Raw genomic sequence first — 22,483 nt, forward strand, 5'->3', positions numbered from 1 at the left:
CAATTGAATAAAAGCAATCATTTTAACCGGATCATTACCATAAGTAATTGCCCCCCGGGCTAATGATAAGTGGCAACCCGGGCGCGGTTACGTTTAAACGCCACCCCATCCCGGTTATGGCGAAATTAATCGGCTACAATTCAATTTGCACAAAAGATCGGAGATCGTGCCGCCGCGAAAAGTGCCGCAACAAAGCGGCACACATCCCTGTCTCGATGCTGGTTGGTGGTTAGCCCACAGGAAACCCTTTTTTTTTTGTGTGTGCCGCCCGTACTACAGCTGCCGGGCCAATAATGGTGCGAGGTATGAGCGAGGTAACACAAACAAAAAACCCCCTGAGTCAGCTCGAGTTTTGACATCTGTCATTAGCGCAAATGATCGATCCTTAAAAGGATCGGTCCGTGTGTTATGGGCGTCGTGGTCGCTTGGAATTGGATCGCTTGGAAGATGGATCGGCGCACGAGATGATGGTACCCTCATCAGTTAGGCGTAATTGTACCATCCGTCGCTCATTTGGGTCTAATTTGGTGAAAATGGCGAACCCGCTCACTCTCGCCGGGAAACAGTCAGCAGTATGGCTTCTTGTTGGGTTGTGCCCTTTTTCACCGATGCACCCCATTGGATGTGTGAGCCGGTTCCATACGACATGCGGAGCTCATTTCAACGTAACACCGGTTTAATTCCCTGCCTGGTGCAACGAGCATTGTGCATCGGGCAATGCAGCTTAGAAATTGCTGCCCCAAAAGAGCGCGATGAATGGAGCCTTTGCACCCGGCAGTGAGCTCACAATTCACAATTAAGGCATCGTTTCCATCGTCGAGAAGGCGAAAATGAACAAACGAACACCGGCGACGTCTTTCGGGAAGGGGATGAAATGCAACCCCAGCGAGAAAGCGAGAAAGCGAGAGAGAGAAAACCCAACTACTGCAATGGTCTATTGCACGTTTGAGACGGAAATTGAGCTATATCATAATATTTAAGTACCCATGATGGAGGAGACCAGGGAAGGTGGCTCAACTAAGAGCGCCCCCGAGAGCGAAGCGATCAAAAGCGCCACCGTAATGAGGCAAAAAGGTGGGAACAGAAATTAATAACATCTGTCATTACTTTGTATTGCCAGCGTTGCAGTAAGTGGCTGGGCAGCATTAAAAAAAAAGCGATGGCCCACCCGTCCGAAGCCATCCGTGACTCCTGTGACTGTCCATTCGCTGGGAAATGGTCATCCTCGAGAACGGAAGTGCATTCGCGTACGGTTAATGCGCGATCGGTTGCATCGGTTGCATCAGCAGTGCAGAAAAAGCGACCAAAAGGATCGCAATTGATCCGCCAGCTCGATTCCCTTTACCAGCGAGACTCATTTCCTGTCCCTAATCCGTGGCTCCGAACAAGAGCCGGTCGAGGAAGAGCGTACTCGAATTAATGGTCACTATGCTTAATGGGCTGTACGAAATGAGGTGGAAAATTGAAATCCCTTTATTTCGTTCGTCCGGACCGGCTGCTCGTCGTAACTGGGTCTGGAGGCTTGTTCTGCTCCTTCGCGATTGAATAGATCGCTCTTCCAGGCGCCCATGCTGCCCAGCTCGACACAATCGCTCGATTTAACGCCTTTTTGCTCGCCCATTTCGAGCTATTCCGAACCCCGGGGTTGGTCTTGGATTGTTGAGTTTTCCGTACAACGCTCGGGCGCTAGGCATATTTATATGTGGCCAGATAAATAGCCCCGACTGGGTACCGAGCAGCATCTAGCATCGTAATCGATTCCGATCCACATTAGGCGAGTTTGTTTGAACGAAAGTTTAACGTGCAGTTTGCTCGCTTACGGGTGAGTAATTTGTTAATAATTACCGAGCTTGTTTCCTCCGCGGTGAAGGCAACACACGCGGTTTGAGCCGCACGGGGGCTAAACCGGTGGATGAGTTATGGTTCGCAATTTATTTTCTTTCATTTTACGTCAAGCCGTTACATCGCACGGAACAATCGAACGGTTCTGGGGCGCACAATGCACCCAACCGGGGGCTACTGTGAAACAAACGGAATCCATTTAAAACAAAAAAGCTCATTAGAGAAAGTAAAACACTCACTAAACCCTCGCTATATAGACAGTACAAATTGATTGATAAAAGAGAGCAATCGATGAAACTGGATCAAATTCCAAAAAAAAACAAGCCTCAAAAGGACCCACCAAAGCATCGTATTTTCATGACCCACACAGCCACAACTCGAACAACAACATCAGCAACACAAAAACCGCCTGCCACCGAAGGCAACGAATAAATCATCCCACCCAGCGGCTTGGCGCGCAAAAACTTTGTGTGCGAGCCAAAGCATTAATGAATTATGATGTGCAAAGAAAATTTATTTTGATGGCTCTTTATTTGACTTGGGTGCATCAATTTCGCCCGCAACGCCCACCATGTGCGCATAATCGCGAGCCCGCGAAGCCCACACGGCGGCACGGAACGGATCGAGCCAGCAATCAACACGAAGTCACATGCGATCCAAGCATAAACGCCATTCCGACCGATTTAGCCCTTTGGCGCCCGCTGGAGCCTCATCGTTGCGTTAGTTCTCTCTTTCGATCCTGCCAGCGTTCCAGAGGTGGCGTTCGTTCGTTTCTCATTTCCCGCGATGCAAAGCCTGCTTTGTGCACGGCATCCTTGTGTCAAAGCGTATGCATTCTGCCATTCGATGTTTACCTTTCTTCAGCGCGCAGGCTTATCATTCTTTCGCGTATGTGGCTTTTTCATGTTCGTTCTATGTTGCGTTCGGTTATGCTGCTGCACAGACACACACACTCACGCCGCCTGGCTGCACATGGGGCGTTGCTCACAGTCAGCACTATTAAACCGATTTGATTGATGCGTCCAGATTAATCACGAGCAGCGAAACGCATAAACAGATACTTTTGCCATTGGCTGCGATGTTTTATCTGTTGCTGTAGAAATATAAATCGCACATGGTCTATGTTTGCGGGTGATTTTTTTTCTCCCTCGCCCGTCCATTCCACATTGGTTGCTCGTTTCATTTGGAGTTTTTCGCACCAGCGTTTGCTTGCGCATCATCTCTTCGTTCCCTGGCCAGCAGTTTGCTTGCCGTTTTTGTCCATCCTTCCATTTCTTGTTTTCCAGCAGCTTCATTTTCCACGCCAGCGCCAACTTTGTCGATCGACCGTGGGCTTTCGTTTGCGAGGCTCGCCAGTCGTGGTTTGCTGCGATGTTGCAAAGCGATGCAGGCGCGAAATATGATTGATGAGGGTTTGATTCCAAGCGACGTGGTTTGGATGGCTGCTTTCGGGTGCTGCCCTTTCCTTGTCGGATATTTTTCTGCCCGGTCGTTGTTTCGAACAAACAACAACAAAAAAAACCACCCGAGCCCTTCATGCTCCATCTACCGGCGCGTTCGCGAAACGATTAATAGCCGTTTGCCACACGGCTGCGGGTGCCCTTGTGCAAACACGATAATTAACCATTTTTCACCATTGTAGACCCGGCAACTGCACCGCTACACCGGGCGCGAACCGGGGAGAATTTGAATTTTTGATTAGCCCAACCCAGCGACCTGCTAAGCCGATCGAACCGAGCCGCAGAACCTTCGAAGCTCGTTGTAATCAACACTATCAGTGATATTCTATCAGCTGTGCTGGCTTTGCTGGTCGGACAAGATCGGACCAGCGACAAGTTGATTACATTAATGCGATAATTTATGGCACACTCTGGGCAGGAGTGTGCCTCTCAAAAAAGGACACCGCTCTACAAAAAAAGCCTTACCCTGAGACCGGCTTCGGTTTGTTTCGGGACGCGATGAGCTAATAAATAACGATATTACAAAAAAAAACATCCATTCTTCGCAAGACAATGTAGCAATGTGGCAAGTTTCCGTAGCGGGAGTTGGAACAAGACCTTATCGTTCATAAGGGCTCATCCCACAGGCCGATGTAATTATTATTGTGGCCTGTCGCATATTCGATCTAAAAGAGTTTTTTTCGTTGTATTTGAAACTTCGTAATAACACACCCAAATGAAACAATGTAAGAATGTTTCCTTGTGACGATTTGCACCTGGTTATTGGAACATTAGGTCATTTAGTCAATATATACAATTGGTTTCATGGTAACGTTTCATTATCATCATTTAGAATGAATGAATTATCAATCAAAGGCTGGTTTCATATCTTGTTATATTTGTTCAGAACCATGTTAGAGCTTATTGTTCCTTAATCATTATGCAGTTTAATCATTTAACATTTAACAAATAATCATTTAACAAAAGAAAGGTAAACAGCGAAGACTCTCAGTATCGCATGGAATGCTTGCGAAATAGAATAGCGCAGTTAATGAGTCATAACATGTGGAAAGTGTAAGCATTATACTCCACAACGTACCCGCTCTCGTTTTGCGGTTCGAACAAGATATGCAACATTAATCAGCAACCACATTAAGGGTGCCTTCGGTCCAACATACGGATTATGTAACGACCGAAGATCTCCACCAAGTGCCACGCCGTCAAACAAACTCAATTCACAGAACGATAAAAATAAAACGCATTCAATTGCTAATGAAACAGGTGCGCTCTGTTGCCGTCTGTTAGCTCACCCGGCACCCGGCAGGGTCCTTCCGCGGTGCTTAAGCTTCCCGGAAAGGCTCGAAACCGAACCCATACATGCATTGCGAACCGACGACGCGACACGCTGAGCGAAAGCGAAAATGAATTATGTTAAGGTCACGTCGGACAAGCAGTTTTTCAGCTGATTTTATGATCAAAACCGGAGGGTTTCTTTTATGAACCGTATTATGCTAATTGCGCTTTAGCTCGGCTAAACGGCGACCGGCTAAGAACGGCGGCGAAATGTCTTTCGCTTAGGTTGCCTCCCGCCGGCGGGCCGGCCATTCGACGAAAAAAAAAACACTCTGTTTACTGGTTTTTAGCATTCGTTTCGCTTCTGTGCCATGAGAAATTCGTCCGGCTAGATTGGTTTCCGCGCTTTCGAGAGCACAAACCGTTCGCCAGCAAACGGAATGCGAGCTGGGAAATGAATTGAATCATTTGCTATGCGTAAAAATGTGTAAATCATTCCGGCAGCACTTAAGCCGCCCAGCGAGCCCGACTCCGATCGGTTCACCCGATAGGTTTAGTTGCTTTTCCGTTTCCTTGCAGCAACTGTCGTAAAACCCAGCGCGCCCCATCAGCGGTCACACGCAGCAGCTTAATTCGCTGCATTAATTCCCGCAAGCCACTCGTGATAAAGAGCTACTGGCGTACGACGAGGCTCCCCGAAACGAGGTGAGAAACGCGAACAATGATAGACGGAAAATAACGTGCGCGCCCGCGGAAACACAGTTTTGATCCTCCGCTGCCACGAGGAAGTCCTCGAGGATCGCGACCGCACGATCAGCAAACCAGCAGCACCACCGATAATTAGCACCCTATTTTCAAGTCAGCACTCTGGCCCTGGCCAGTAAAAGCTCACAGAGAACAGGCTTATCAATCGGGGCGCATCATCACCGAAATTAGCAATCGTTGAAATTATGTAAATAAATATTGAAACAACGAAAAGCGCTCGTGAAAAATTTCCCCCACAAGTGGCTTTCGGCTGCCGCGTTTTCTCGCCATTGTGTGGCGAGTGAGGTCCATGCTGTCATAATTTCAGTTGCATACGACCACGAGTGGCTGATGGCCGTGAGCTGGCACTTTTTACACGCCATTACCATCGGAATTACATTTTATTCGTAGCCCAGTCGGTGCATATCGTTCCGAGCGCCAGAAGGGTTATCGCCATGGGGCGAACCGACGATGATGTCAAAAGGGGACGCACGGAAAACAAACGAACCGTTGGAACAATGCGAGGATCATAAAAAAATCACTAAATGACTCGGCCAAAAAAAAAAAGCACAAGCAACAAATGGAACAGTTATGATGTGGAAAAGCTAAACTAAATGGAAAAGCGAACAGTCGGCACCGAGCGTGGTGAATGGAAGGCGCCGGCTACAGAAGATACGGAATTTCAATTCCACGACGAATGAATACACGTCTTACTTCACTCCACCTGGCTGCGGACGGGGCCGGACTTTTCCACGCCGTTCTCAGCTGACCGGCACGGGATGGTGGAAAATTTATTTCAACCCCTAGCTCGTCCTCGTCTTACTGCTGCGGTTTTGCACTTCCTTCGTCGATGAGTGGCCGCTTGATGGGTTTAGTTTTAATGAAAATGATACATCACTATTTCGGGGGCCCCTTTTTTTGCCTTCTTCATTTTTCCAGTTTGTTTTAGGATGTTTTAGCGACGCAATGGGCTCCACAGTCCCGGCTGGAGTTTGGTTTGTTTTCGCCAACTCATGCACCTTCGTGGGCAAATTATGCTGATGGGTCTTCAAGAAAAGCAACCAAAAATACCAAATATGCATCGCACTGTAACGATCGCTATCGTTACGAGTGCCGCTCGGCGGGAAATGGAAATATGAATGCTTTTCATCGCGGTCGAAATTAAAACAAAACACGAAATCGCCACCACCCACCAACGGACCAAGCGGGCGGAAAGCGATGACAAAACGGGAACACTGCCATGAAAACAATATTTAAATTATTGCGCCGTTGTCGATCGTTTGCGTTTACAACGCTACAGTGGACCGACGGCATGACTAATAAAAAAAGAAGAAGGTGAATATGAAATAGAACGAGCGCGTCTATGATTTGATGTGTTAATAAAACCGCTTTTCATGTACAAGCGTTATCAACCCTTGTAACATGGCTCATTGCCTAACGGCGGTCATTTTTCCTCCATAAACAACGCTGAATGGTGCAGCAGGAGAATAAATTACAAAACTGACAATTTCCAAACAACTAAATAAGCCATTAGCCGGCCGGCTTGTCAATTAATTTATTGCCGCTGTGAATTATGCCATGCATGAAAATATCGATGCAATTAGAGTATCAACCGGATCGACGAGTCTCATCGCGCGATGAATAAAAACGCTTCCATTGGGGCAGAACTGGGTTTTCACGCGCTTCTCTCTCCAACGGGTCATTCCGATCGGGGAACGCAACGGGCGTTGGATTTGGCCACGGGTCATTAATCTTGCCTCTACGCGGGCGCACCAAAATCGATCCGATTCAATTAACATAATTTTTACATTCGCACCGAGCCCCCACCGGCGTAACCGGAAACCAATCCTCGAAGCCAATCGCCATTCGCCCCACGTGGGACCATCCTCCGGCCCATCGGAATCGTCGTTTAACAATTCATCAAATTCATCACCGATCGGTGGGGTCGGTTTTCGCGCGAGATCGAAATCAAATAAGCCACATAAAAGCGCGCTCCCGTGTCTAGGCCGTAGATTCGCGCACACTCTCGCGATCTCACCATTGGTTGCCACGCATTCCGATCTCTGATGGCGCGGTGAAAATGAGCCTCTTGCCGAAGGGGGCTTCTGCGGTGGGCAGGGAAAACAATCGCAATTAATTAAAGCCCGATCAGGGGCATAAAAAAGAGTCGGATACGGAGCCTAAAAGAGGGAGATAAAAATGCGTCTCCATGGGACGCGAGCGATAAATCTCACGGTTCATCGCCCGGACTGTCGCGTTTCCATCAGCCGTCGCAGCAGCAATTACAGCACCGGCAGCCGATGACGCTGATGATGAAAATGGCGTCAGTAGAGCACCGCCTGAAAGCCGGTCATCAAAGCGGTAGGTTTATGGGATCGGTCCGATCGAAATCAGAGCAGCATCCGTGAGTAGATTTTTCGCCCTGCGTGGCCATCTCGTTGAATAGCACGCGTAATGGCATGACGCGGGTTGTCGGGAACTCGTTTTTGGCTGGCAAAGCATTCATTGCATCACATCAAACCCGCTGACCAGTGGAGTATGAATGTTTGATTACAATTTAATTGGTGGTAAGAAAAGATGGCAGAGCAAAAAAAACAGTCGCTTCCATTTCGAGAGTGACAAAAACCACAGCCGAGTCGCATCCGCGAGCATCCGATCCAGTGAGATCATATTCAAGGTGTGGCAGAAGCTCGAGAGAACGAAAAAAAAAATACAGAACGCAGCAGCCCGGGAAAAATGATTGCGTGAGTTTCCCCTTAGCTTTTCGGCTGACAGCTCACGCGTCACGCTGGTCGGCCGTTTTGACAGCTGACGGAGGCAATATGGGATGTTTGTTCCCGCGGATCTCGCCGACGAGGGTGCAAATGTTTTGATTGACAGATTAGCGCGCCCGGTAGCGGGAAAACTGGTGATACCGGCAATTGCCGCTGTCATGTTGCGTTTTCCTTTTCATTCCACTGTTTTTTTTTGTTGGTTTTCTCCACACCGAAGGACCTTCCGGATCGGCACCGGAAACCGACCCCCTGATCTGTGCGGTTTCATTTTTCTCACCTTTCTAGGATTTCATGCACTTCAACTGCAACCGCGTGCATCCTTGCGTCGCATGCAACAATACCAGGCTGCCAATTTCGCATGCCAATCGTGTTCAACCGTTCTGTCGATCGTGCGCCCGTGCGATGTTTGACATTTGGCTTAATCAATTTAATTTGCGACCCAACCATCGAGCACCCAAACAACCGGCGCCAACCAAAGGTGCTCAATCAATCGAACTGGTGGCCTGTGGTTGACTGGGATGTTCCTTGTTGGTATGCCATGCAGCGGGCAAAAACAACGAAAAAAAATCAGCCACACTTTTGTGGGAAGTTCGCAAGCTGACGCTCCCAACGATTGCGGTCGCTCCCGAAAAGTGTAGTTCTTTTGGCACTTTTGTTTGAATTTTCCGGGTCGAAAAAAATCCCACCGATTGTGGAGAACTGGAAGAAAAAATAGAACCACCGTTGCATGCGCTTTATGACACAAATTGGGCACACATTCCGGAACGATTTGCGTGCCATGCGGGTTTTGGTTGTCTTGCGTGATACCACTTCCTGTCCGTCAGTTTGAGTGTCGTGTGATAAACGAGCCCGAGGTGCATTACAGCAATAGAAACGTTCCGCCAACCGATTGGTGTTTCAATTTTCCTGCCAAACGAGTCGGTTTTGGTGGTATTTAAGCTCATTCGCAAATTTGCTTATCACTCAAACAGACGTTTGAATTTGTTTCGGTAAAGATAGTGCACATTCGTGTCGTGTGATATCGAATCCTTCCAGCAGCAAGCGCCCCAGCACGATCATATTTTCAATTTACCACTCGATATCGAGCATAATTGCATCCACAATTCCAGCTGTCACGCTGGACGCACTGGTGAGGCGCTGTTGCTCGTAAAATGGAACACATTTTAAAAAAGCGCCATCCTTTTGTAACGAAGCGATGCCACACTCCCACAAACCGTGCTAACCCACCGAGTTGGGCACTGACGTCCCGGGAAAAAAAAACCTCCAACCAAAGAACACCCTCGACCAATCGACCTAAAAATACTGAAACTGTCAGGCCAGGGATCATTAATTTCGGAAATTATGATTACCGAAGGTGGGCCAGCCCGCTGGCGCGCTACGTTCGAAAGGTGGGAAACGGATCCATTTGTCGTTGCATTTGTCGCCTGAATCGCGTACGTCCGTCCTTCCCGATGGGGTGAGCCACCCACTCCCTGGCTCCCTGGCTAGCGACCGGGGACTATTGATTGAGCGGTAACTTGTGAAACGGAACCGAAAGGAAATGAGGTACAAAATACGGCTCAAAGTACCGCCATAAAAATATAACACCGTCCTGCCACCATAGCGAGCCGGAACGCGTGGTGGACGTGGAAACTCGGGAAAAAAATAAACCAGGAACGCTAGGAAACTACCCCTTTTTGCTGCCACGACGCTAATGATCGATTTGCATGTTACCATCGATCGGTGGCTTGCGAAGGAGGGCCGTTTGTCGATGAGTATTCGATTCGCTGGATGGAAACCGGAAACGCCACAAACAGAACGCGGAAAGGCGCTTCCTTTTTCCCGGTTTCGGCACGAGTGACGCACACGACAATGAGGTGCTTATGTGTGAAAGAGGTGCCGTCAGGGCACGAAACTCCGTTCGAATCCGTTCCGTGCGGTTCAGCCGTCGAGTTAACGTTGTTGACTTGGCAGGGTTTTTTCATTTATTTGACGAATGCACTCCTGAAAGAATGGGTGCGTGCGTGTAGGTGTATTTGGGCTGCTCCTTCGTGTCCGTGTTCGGTATGTAAATAAATTACGCCATATTGGGTGACGCCATGACGGCGAAATAAAACTCACCCACTTTTAGGTGACGATTACAATGTGTTACACTATTAAACCGGCCCGTTCGCATTAAACCCCCCATTTAATCAACATCTCCATCGCGAACAGTCGAACGAGAGCTTGGCTTAAACAAAAAAGGCTCCTTTTTTTCACCACGTGACCTTCTGCTTGTCACCTTCTTTTGGGACTTTTCCACCGGCAGCAAAGTGTTGACCGGATCGTTAAAACCATCATCGAATGTTGGACTCCGGTCGTCGAGGGTCGTCGCGACTCCGAAATATGCCCAATTAGTTACTACGCACCTTCGCCAGGTCCGGTACTCAGCGGGGGAGCCCAAAACACGACTCAGAGCGTTGGAACGCATGTGGTTTAATTTAACCTTTTTTTTTTCTTCGTTGCTTGGAGCAGTTTATTATCCCGCGACGTGCTGCCGCGCGATCACGTCATCGATCGGGGGGCGGGCGAGCGAATCGTACCAGCTCTAAATAATAACGAAGCAAAAAAAATCAAAGTCGCTTGTTTTTTTTTCGGGGCAGCAAGGAATAAGGAGAGAGAAAAAAACCTGCCACCAGTCAGGCGCGAGTAAACAAAAAACCCTCACCACTCCACCGCAACCGTCATAATCGTATTATTTATGATCGGTCGAAACATAAATCGTGCCTTACCACCAATAGCTCCCGCTGTCGGTTTTTTTTCCTCTCTTTTCTACATCATGTTTTTTGTCGGTTGAACTCCGCCATTCGCATTTTCGCGCCGCACACAGCATCGCCCGCCCTTTTCACAGTATCTCCACGGCACGCCATCGGAAAAGGGCGATCGACGATCGCGCGGGCATATTTATTTATTTACCTCTTCACCAGTGCAGATGAAGAGGGCGCAATAACAAAAAAAACACGACACCCAAGCGCACCCCAATCTTTTATCACCTCTACACCGGCGTGCGGAGAGGCGGGAATAAACGAGCGCAAAAATACGCATAATGTGACACCCCAGCATAAATATCATCACTTTAAACCGGTGTAAAGCGGCAAGATTTACGACGAGTAGCCGCGCGAGCCTTCGCTCGGTGATGTCTTCGAGCCTTCAAAGCAAAGCCTCCCAGTTTGCAGGGTGGTGAAATATTTCCACGCACCAAGTGGCTTTCGCAATTACGCCTCCCAAACCGCCATTGAAGCCTGATGCCGAACGCAAATTTTCCACGGGCAAACGGGGCCCTGTGGGAGGAGAAATGGCAAAAAAAACGTGCCGTCTAATGTTGACCGACCTCCGGTCATGGCAAAACAATGTTAGCGCCACCATCGCATCACCTTAAAGCGCCGATAAGCGAAAAAGGGAACGCTTTCCGGTTTGGCTCAAGCGTCGAGTGGTTGACCGAATTGCAGTAGGCCGTGCGCTGAGCGGCACAATTAACCGGGACGAATAAATTTTACACCCCGAAAAACATGACCATTCGCTGTCGGACATTCAATTTTCCTCGCTTCCTTGCCCATGGCGAACCGCCACGAACATGGCTCTCGTGGAAAGGAGCTCGTAAAGTAGGGCCTCCGATCGGGATCAGAGGGATACCAAAGCGAAGGAACAGAGAAACTGATCCCCCCTGAGGTTGCTATGGAAACGCGGCGTGTTTGGATTGTGTGGAATTTTGAAATTTAAATAACCGACAGTTGGATGCAAATAGATCAAAAATTGTCTTCAATACACATCCTTTGTAAACCTTTACTACACCTGCAAAATTCAATAAATGTACACAGGAATGAAATACCTCTAATGGTAAAAAAAGGAACAAATTTCAGCACCATTCAACACTCGCAACAAACCACGAACAACCCTGTTTCAACCCGGCTAGTGGAATGTTCTTGCTCAACCGATGCATGTTTTTACGATAACAATCTACCCCGGGTCAGGGTAGCGATCCTGGTGGCCCAACCGAAGGGCCACGGATGTCCCCGTTGAATCAAGCAGCCAGCCTTTCCCACCCATTGCAGTGCTGCATCGTGCCAACGCCACACGTAGCAAGGTGTGTTAAATATGAAACAAATGCTCCCGATATCATAAGCCGATACGACGGCAAATTACCGAACCACCCGTTACGGAGCTGCGGTGCGATAAACGCACACCTTCCCGTAAGCACAGATAGTTCAACCCGCGGATAACCTGAAGGAAAAACGGGCCAAAGCGGAAGCCACCCAGGCTGGCCGGAAACCGGTTCCTGCCTGTCGCGCACAAAACCACGCACAGAAGCATGTAACGACCATGTTTTCTATCCACCGCGCGATAAGATAAGCCACCCTGGTTTGGGAGGTGTGGAACCGTTAGAGTTTCATTTACGCCCCGATCGATCGAGCTGGTGCACGCTTCAGTGTGTTTGTGGGAGGAAAATCGAACCATACCCGTCGTGGGGCGTGATAAAAGAACCCGACCGCAGCAGCGCAACATTCCCAGCAATCCTTTGGGCTATCGGATTAATTCATTGCAAGCGCGAAAGGAGGTGTTGAAGGGCGCAACTTCTGGTAGGCCGGAGTCGATCGACACCCTCGGACCCTCGGCACTCACTTATCGCACGTCATTTGCATAGCCCTTGTGCACCGTGGGTGGCCCTTTACCGCCGGCGGGAGGCCACCGATCGTCCGTAGCCATCCACGGAACAAAGCATCACATCTCGGCCGTTGCAATCGCTTCCGGCGAAAGCCCAACACTGAACGAATTCGATCCCGCCCTGCAACTGAACGGCCCGAAAGGTCACCCGTTGTTAGGGAAATTTATTGCCAAGTGTAGGTGGACCACTTGCCGCACTTGGGTCGGTGGAAGAAAAGCCATTTTTCACGCGCAAACGACACCCGGTTCGGTTGGCGAGGTCTGGCGGATCATCGAAACGGGCATTCCTTAATCTTCCGGGCTACCCTCGTTACGATGGCACGGTCATGGGAATTGGCGCTCAATGGCAGACCGGAAAAGAACCGTCGTTGGTCCAGTTTGGGAACCGAATCTAGTTTCATCATCCGGCCACCGTTTTGGCTTGGGAAAAAGTGACCCATCGAGGGTTCATCGCGGTAGTCAACGTGACTGTCAGCAGCAACCAGTCAGGGATGGTTAGCCAAACGAGCCCACGCCATCGAGAGAGCCGCAGTTCGTGCGAAACGAAACGAGGCTGTGGTGGTTTAGGTAGGGCATTTTATGCTCTGCTCACATTTCCCGCCAATGATGGGAACCGTCGCTTGGGACGGTTTCGTTTCTCGCCGTCAAATCATCGCATCGTCTTTTGGCCGTTTCTTGATGGCGGCCTGCGAGAAGCATTTGGGTGGGTTCTTTCGTCCATCGACGTTGGACCGGAAGTCATGCTTTGGCTAGTTGAGCCGGCCGAAGTAACCAGCGTAACATGATTTAACGGCAAGGGATGCGTGCGAACGTTGAAGCGTTGATTGTAAATCACTTCGAACCGGCTCGCTAATCACCATCGTCTGCAAAAGCGCCATCTGAACAGAGAAGTAAATTTTCTGTGGGTGTATTTAGTTGGTGTTATGTTTTATTTTAATCCTCAACCTAGACTCTTCTGATGCTATGTATTGATGTAAATTTAAAAACGAAACAGCATGATTTAAACCACAAAAATTGCAAGGAAACTCAGAGAAATTAATTCCTCTTTCATAAGTTAGTGAATCTCATGGCCTATTTTGATATGTTTCTGACAGTTTGACAAACCAAATTTATTAATATTCTGTACAATACAAATCAAATATTATTCACTAAATTGCGATTACACAAAAATTGGACATCAAAGTCAATCCGCGATCATTCTGTTTATCAGATGCTCACAGTTTTGTTCGAACATATCATTTACATACGAATTTATGATTAATTGATTGTTCCACCAGCATATAGTTTGTGCAGCCTTATTTCTACATCGAGCATTCCAATTAAGTTGCAGCTACAACAAATCGTTAACCATCAAACAAAATGCCGTTGATACGAATCGCTACTAGGGTGGATGGTGAGCTCCACATTTCCACTGCGTTTTCAAAAAAAAACAACAACCCTGCCCAATTTATCATACACGCCTTTTATCAGCATTGCTCCATGCGTGCAATCCCCAACCCAAACGACCCCATCCGGCTTTGGCGGCTTCACTATCGTTTCCATTACCGCTCGAGTCGGGCCGGAAATTAGCCGATTAACACATCGGATAAAGCTTGATCGATCGATGGCTGCATTTCTCATCCCACCAAACAGCGAAGCTATTACACGAAGAAGGAAGCCAACCCACCGATGATCCGTTGATCGATTCGCCTTCCTCGTGGGCTAATCTCTCGCATGCGTCTATTCACTTTCGGATATTATTACGCCCGATATCACTCCGATCAATCCGCAGACGCTGCATTAGCCCGACGATCGAGCTGGCAGGTGATGGCGTGTCGTTCCACGCAACACAGACACACACGCACACGCACATTCGGGTGAATTTCCACGGGCTGTCTGAGCGAACACATTGCCACCCCGTCGGTTTGCCTCCAGGAGCCCTACCGGCCGCCTCCGTGGGCTACCAAATGGTGCAATTATTTATACCGATCTGCGCGAAGGCTCGAAGATGGCAGCCCGCAGGAGCGCAAATATTTACAGCCCCAGCCGCAGCCGTACCAGTTCCCGAGCACGGCACGAAAATGTGTAATAACTTCTGTCTTTCGATTTTGTGAGGCGACCACACCACACGCCTTAGCACCTCTTTATCTCCCGGTGGCACATAGCCGCACCCTTCGAGTGATCGTTACAGGCGAGCGAAAACGAGAAAGCACCACAAGAGTCGCCCGTGAAGAAGCTGTTGCCACCGGAAGATAAATCAAACTAAATGACTGTTTATTTATTTAATGTACGGAAAGCCATTTTTGCGGTCCACCACGACTGGCTGCGATGGACCAAACCAAGCAGAAAGGCAAGCCAGCGGGGATCAAGCGAATGCTCAATCGCTTTAGGACGCTTCTCTGATGCTCTGCATTTCTTTACATTTTCACCCCAAGATCCGCTGGCTCTCGGTTCACGCTGGTCAGGCACTCTTTCCCTGGGACCGAGGCGTTTCTGCGAGCGGGATATAAATTGTTTATGTGGTGTAATTTTGCGCTCCATTCATATGATCGGAAATTTATCTTATGAAATCATAATCACGCCGGGTTATGTGGTGGCATGTGTGCGAGCAGCGAGGGTTCGTTTTTCAGCCCCTTGTACATTGCCATGGCCCTGGTAGAAGACGGCAAAAGTGTCGCAGGCTTGGAAATGAGCGCGAAACGAGTGCGCCGTGCGATCAAGTGAGACGCAAGCGAAAGGATCACCTTCCAACTGGGGTGTTGGGTGCAATTTGCGCTCACAAAAACGATGAGGCGTTACGTTGAGGCGCGTCGGTTTGTGTGCCGTCTAAAAATAAGGGTCTTAATTAGAAACTAGACAGCAATTTGCGCAAGACGCAGCAGCCGTCGTGGTGGCGAACTCGGCGATGGTTGGTGATCATTTTCCAGGCTGCACCGTCGGTTGGCATTCCAGCGGCGAACCGTTGGCGAACCGGATTTGGCCGGCACAAACGGCCGTACGGTGTTTAATGATTTTTAGGATCAAATTTCCTCCTCTTTTGAATGCTTAAGGAATGCTGCCATGGGCTCATGCAGCGCTGCAGTCACCAACGGCAACGATCGCCGAGTGCAGCGGGTCGAATGTAATCAAATGAAGGTGTTTATTTCGTGATGGCGTTTAACACCACCGTCGCGACGGTTTGCAATGAAGCGCATCTTCTACCACGCACGAGCACACCGTAGCCGATGTGGCTGGCTTCTCCATCGCATCGATCGTACGCTCGGGTGAAATTAAGGAAATTAAACTAATAAAATTAACAGGAAACAACGAGTAAACCTGTCATCGAACTGATTATCGTCTCGGGTGCCTTCTCCGAACGCCCGGTGAACCACTCGGAGCCACGGGAATAAAACATTCCGACAAAACTTCTCGTAAAATCCCGCGTACGATACGATGTCCGATCGGTAACCAACAGCTTCTAAACTTGGCTGCTCGAGAGGCGAAAGAGCGCCCAAAACGAGCCGGGAGTGGAAACAAACTGGCCGAGGATGGAAAAAGATGGCACAAACAAGAACAGAACAACGGAAAGCTTTATCGCTTCTGATCGTTCGCAAGAAGGCGATCGATGCGTGAGGAATGCGACAATTCCCGTCGGCCTCGGAAAGATGGTGGGAGATGGAATTCTTTTATTATCTTGTTTTGTCACTTTCGAACGACACCGAATCGATGATAATCTCCGTGTTTTTTTTTTAAATTGTAATTTGATACATAAATTTAATTTTAATTACATGCTGATCGACGAAACGGCGATTTCGATCGCAGCTTATCGTTTTACCGCAGCCGCTCGTAGCCTACCGATTGGAAGCCCTGGCAGCTTCCAACGACCACAGGCTTCTTACCAACGCGCGTTGGTCAAAAGCCTCGTTATTGTGAGTGTTGGCGTGTGTGTTTCCACGTACGGATTAACCAAGCCCGTTGGCTCGTATGAATCCAATTAGGCGAGGGTTTTATGGTTCAAAGCGCAAAAAACGATAAATTTCTTTTAATCTGCTGATGGAAAATGAGCCTTACGAAAACAATCACGGCAGAGCCACTCTCGTGGCATTTAATTCCGCTTTCCGCATTAGGTGAATTACCTACCGAGCAACATGCTCACAATAAAGCTGGGGGCCATTGAAGCCGTAAAGTGTTGAATGCAAAAATCGCACAACGGACGAATACATCGCCCCATTGATAATCATGACCCTTTCCACGCCAATTATTACGATCGCGATAGGCACTTGTAGATCATGCATTCTCAGCGAACGATAAGCGCTTATACGCCATTTTGCTAAGGCATCCGACCCCGGTACAAAGCGCCCAATGCTCGACATACGTTCGCAGTCCATAAATTCGCGCACCATCGGTTTTCGCAAGGGAAATGCAGCGACCCCAGCGGGTCACGGCGACAGTGGGTATTGTACGAGCGAGTGTAATAAAAGCATCTTCCGTCGGTATGCGGGAAAAAGCTCACGGTTCAGAAAGCTACAGCCCACCGTGACTCACGAGAGGCTCGCAGATGGGCTCGAAACAAGAAACCAACACCCTCAAGGGGTGCACCATAACCCGGCAGGGTGGAACATCACAAGCCCTGGCAGGCGGTGGCATCCAACGAGCCAAAACCAATAAACTCCAAACGTGTTAAACTCATAAAAAATAAACCCCAGACCGTACCGTGATCGACACAACTCGCGGCCTGACACAATCAACTTGCCATGGCCGTGGCTTAACAGCCCACGGGCTTTGCGCGTGTAACCGAACAAAACGCGCCCGAGTGAGATAAAAATAATAAAGCAAAACCGAACATCGGAACAAATCAAAAAATGGGGGAAAAGTCTATAAGCGTAAATCTTGCTTTTATGCTTATTGATTTATTCCACCGCGACGGTCGAGGGCCAGCGTTTCGAGCGTTTCAGGTCGCTTTGCAAAACCGGCAGGCCCGGCAGCAGACACTCGTTGACAGGCAGGTCCACCTTAAACACCGATCCCCGAGGTGGTCGCCGGAGGTCCACGCGAGGGACCGTAAATTATGATTTTATTTGAAGAAATTGAAACGGAACCCGTAAAATGCCGTGGAATGCCGATAGCCCCCGGACTCCGTCGCTCCGTGTGGTCAACGGGAAGTGAATCCGATGGCCGATGAATCCGTGTAGGACTCCCCCACGGCGAGGACGCTCTGGACAACGCCTTCCAGCTAGCTTCAAGATGCCACTCCAAGCCCAAAGGTGGCCCAAGGTGCGCATCCGCAAGCCTATGGGGTGATAAACCAGTTTAAAGCCGTACATCTCGTGGTACGTGCGAGACACCAGCATCGTGTTTGGCACCATCGACACCGTGAAAATTTATCACTTTCATCGACCGGATTGGCGATTTTATTGCTTTATTGCGGCGACGAAGTGCTGTAAAAACACACCCCAAGGCCAAGGTTCCTCGGCCCGGTGGGTTTTCTCGACGCGTACGCAACCCAGCGGCCTTCGGGACCGGATCAAAATCGAACCTGATTATGATCCCGTCCGCCCGGCCAGCCACCCATCGATCGATCGCACCCATCGATCGTTGTTTTTCACACCTCCTAACGACCCCGAGATCACCGGTCGGTGTTCAGGTTTGGAGCGGAACACCGGTAACGAGCTTACACGCCCGAGGTACACCGACAACGGGACATCGTGACAGGCCATAACTGTCCCGCAGCCACGTCCGTACAGCCCTACGGGTCGTCGTGGCTCACCATCTCACGGTCGAATCCGGCCTGGAACGGCTCGCGGGCTCGTAAAGTAATAAAACATCGCGCATGCAAAGCCGGTTGAGAAAATTCGAGCCCGCGCGTGAGAAGCGACCACTCGGGCAGGATGAGATTACCCACCCCAAGATCGAGCCATCCGGTCTGGCGATGAACCTGGATGGGGCTGAGACAACTGTCGGGATCATAAACGGTCGTTGCAGGGAAGAATTGAGCATTTTTCCTAACCTGTGCCCTTGCTTGAAGGTGGTTCATTCATGGAGCAATGATCCTGTGCCATTTGCCCTCCACGTGGTGTGTGTTCATGGCCCCTAAGCTGGCCAACAAACGGCTCCAACGGCGTGATAGAACCGAAAATGACTCGCAAAAATCGTTACCAGATGGAGCTTGCAGCGTGACACCAAACACCCTATCAAACCCAGCCATCAGAGCCGCCCAACCTCGACCGAACGTCGCGGCCACGTGTCTCGTCGGTGGTTCAGTCGACAACTCACAACCAAACCCTCAGAGCCACCGGTGTGCTAATTGCCCAACGATTACAAACTCATTTGCCCGCAATTACCGCACCGGCACCATCCGGTGGTTGGGGTCAGAAAGCAAATTCCCAACCACCCCACAGGGACCCCAAAGGGTCGTCGATTCGTTGTTTAACAGCCATTTTTCTCGCTGTTGACAGATGTGCCGTTGTCAGGGAGACCGCCACGTCAAAAAGGCCGCCAGAGTACTACTACCATTTTGATTGACACATCTGTCAAAAGTGACTTCGCGAACCAAGGCGGGCCCTTGTGGGTGGGAGTAATAAGTAGGCGAGCTTCCACTACTTACCGGCCCGTTTTGGTGATGATCATCTCGGTGCCGAGATCGTGGAACTTGTCCCAGAGTTCCTTCGTCTCAAGGTGGCACTGAACGGGCCGCAGGTCGTCGCAGTTGCACGATCCGACGATAGTTGATTTGGTCTGTGGAAGTGGCCGGTAATAAAGTAGCATTCGTGTAAGAGAACGTGTTGCGTAATGGCGGATTGTGGCCGCTGGTGTGATGCTTACCTGCGCGGGTTCTGGCGTGAGCCGTTCCTCATCCGAAGGGCTGGCAGTTGCAGTTCGCGCTGGTGATATCGCTCCTGATCGCGACTGAGACGTACGATGTTTGCTGGACGTGCGATTCGAGGTCATCTGGGCCTCAGAGTCGCTGCACTGCTCTACGTCCACATCGACGTCGTCTTCTGGTTCGGGGAATCGATCAACCGACAGAGGACCTTAATTGCGAAAAGAACGAAATCAGAAAACACTCCGGTTAGGTGAATAATTGCTCCCAAACAGCCACGAGCGTTACGTCACGTTCGATCGCCTGTAAAGATACTCCCAATCTGATGTGTTTGCTCCGGTTCGGATAGCATCTACACCGGCGTGGCCTCAAACAAGCGCACGGCCCATTTGAGCGCACGCGTAAATAAAATCTAATTAAATTTGCATCTAAATTAACCGTGAAACAATTCGCAATACCCCTGCTTGTGTGCGATCAGCCACGCCTTTTGTGGGACGCTGTATATCTATTCAAATGAGGCGTGAGCATGCCGAACCAAAGCACGAACTTTTCCCAACCGTTATCGATTTTCCCTTTTTGTCGCTCGTTCGCGCGTCTTGGTGGAAAACTTTTTACGCGCCTGCGAGCGTACGGAATGCGCGATAAGGGCGCTAGCAGCACCCAAAATGGGCAGCTCGGGGCAGTAAATCATCGGAAAATGTTCGCTGATTTATGGCACCCGTGGCCGGCTCCCGTGGGATACCGAGTGGCCCGGGAAAACCGAGGAGCTATTTAAAAAGCAAAGCTCGTCAAACTTTACTTTTTTTCCACTGGAACTGTGCTCGGTTGGATTATAATTTGTCAGTTACACCGATAGGGCGCTCGCGTTGAGATTGTTCTCGTCAATTTCTTATTTTTCGCCAAGTGGAAAGTGAGATGAAAAACTGCCACTTCCTTCTCGATGGTGTCGCGGGAATGTATAGGAATGAATTACAACAATTTAATTCATTGTCGGAAAATGGTTAGAAAAACGGTGGTGCATGGAAATTTATTATTTTAGAAATCAAAGCAGGGGTTCTTAAACCCAACTTGGTTCTTAAAGCCAGAAGAAAAACCAAATGCTGCAACACTTTTCTATTGGTTGTTTTGCTCATTGGATAATGTGATGCATTCCCATGGATACCATCAAGGACTCCAGAACACATGTCCTTCCCATACAAAAGTCGTAAATATAGTTCTTAACTCCAGCCCGAAGCAACAAAAAGTCCTTCGAGCTTTTGTACCACCCCAAGACGAAACCGTTTAAACAAAGCGCAGCTAATGAGACGGTTGATCTATCCATTAAAGTTTCGATAATCAGCTAATGGCATACATTGACGCTCTGTTCCGATTGTTCGTTGGCCCCCTTTTTTCTCCGTTCAGCCCGCAATCCCTCACTCGGGTGAGTTTCTCAAGACGCCAATTGAACCACGTCAGCTGGCGGAAAAGACACATCCTTCCGAAAACATACACACACACTGTGTCCCGGTCCCAGATTTGCGTCCCTTTTGGAAACCCGCTCGTAAATAACACGCGTACCGCGTGAAGCCAGTTCCTTCAGGTCGATCTCGCCAGTGAGGATGCTCCTCCATTAACGCTGGTTTTTCAGTGCCTCGTTTTTCCGGCAACTCGACCGACCGCAGAATGATCGAATGGGAAATGACCCTTTAATTATACAATTTATCAAAATTAGACAGAAAATCATAAAGGACCGAGTGACACGCACGCACCGTTTAAAGCTCCGCCCGACCGTGCCGAGGTCCTTTTTGGGGTGGCGCGTACCAGCATGCGGCGTACCCGGCGTAGTAACACATGGGTAATGATAAAATAATAACCTACTCGATAGATAATAACAGTTCTGCCAGCGGATCTGGTGGTTCGCGTACCCTAAGCCCAGAGCGTAAAGGACGAATGGTGGTGGGTTTGAGTTGATGTTTTTTTTTTTGCTCGTTTTCGTTAACACTCACCTTCCACCGCGTGGATGCCACCAGCGACAACAGATGGGTGTCCCAAACGACAGCAACACAAAAAATGGACCACCGATTGTGGCAAAAGGTGCCACTAATGCCAAATATTGCGCCGCCCAAAACCCGAAACGAGCTGTCATTCAATCAACACGGCCACCGGCGTGACGAGACCGAGTGTTATTCCAATTTCCAATTTAGCGATTGCCCGATTTTCACCACACCGGCCGAGCATCGTATCCCTCCCCGGGGGCAGAGTTGGCGAGGACCGGTTCGAGACCGATGCGACCGAAACCATAATTACCATACGCGATCGTGGTGTCGCGTACCCGCAAAACGTTCGTGCCCCGCGCGAACCCGGTAGCTAAAACGTGTAATAGAAAATTATTAGACAACTCGACAGGTTTCGTGCCACTCGTTCGGTGGGCCGCGGTTGCAATTAATCGACCGGTGTGGAGCTGACAACAACTCGACGTGTTTATGTTGATTTTTCCCGTCCGTCCCGCGTTCGGTTGGCCACGAGATGTGAAGCCTGTTTGAGTTTGGGGAAATCATGCCAGTGCGGTGGACCCGAGCGTCCTTTAATGAACTTTTTTGAACGCACTAAAGCAGGCAGGGATGGGAGCGATCGATTATCAGCACGCGTTTGCGGGAGAAATTATTATGTGGGCTGCGGAAAAAAAACCACAAGTTTAATTAAACAAATGCTTTTAGTGCGGGGAAAACATCGACGGCATGTGTTTATGCTTGCGTCAGCTAACGAGAGCCTTAATCAGCGGTCAATTTGAATGCATCGAGCTGTCAAACGTAGATCCAGGCACGAACATCGACACGACCCAACATCGCAGTAGGCGCGAAATAGCGCCCAATACTATTATTGGGCTTGTCAAAGCAGCGTTGTAGCATAAATCCTCCCCATTTTTGCGTGCGAATAATACGTATTTTATACGT

The 22,483-nt window shown here is 49.3% G+C and overlaps 1 protein-coding gene across 1 annotated transcript in view; it reads right to left on the reverse strand.

Moving 5' to 3' along the window:
* The window catches only part of LOC128722586 (T-box protein H15), a 40,367-nt gene that overhangs the window by 13,527 nt on the left and 4,357 nt on the right, over positions 1-22,483 (reverse strand). The window contains exons 2-3 of the mRNA XM_053816259.1: positions 19,553-19,761; positions 19,335-19,465 (exon numbers count right to left, since the gene is read on the reverse strand). Coding sequence (XP_053672234.1) covers positions 19,335-19,465; positions 19,553-19,761 — 340 coding nt within the window. The remainder of the gene's footprint in view (positions 1-19,334; positions 19,466-19,552; positions 19,762-22,483) is intronic.

The sequence above is a fragment of the Anopheles nili genome, chromosome 3, assembly GCF_943737925.1.
Source record: "Anopheles nili chromosome 3, idAnoNiliSN_F5_01, whole genome shotgun sequence".
NCBI lineage: Eukaryota > Metazoa > Arthropoda > Insecta > Diptera > Culicidae > Anopheles > Anopheles nili.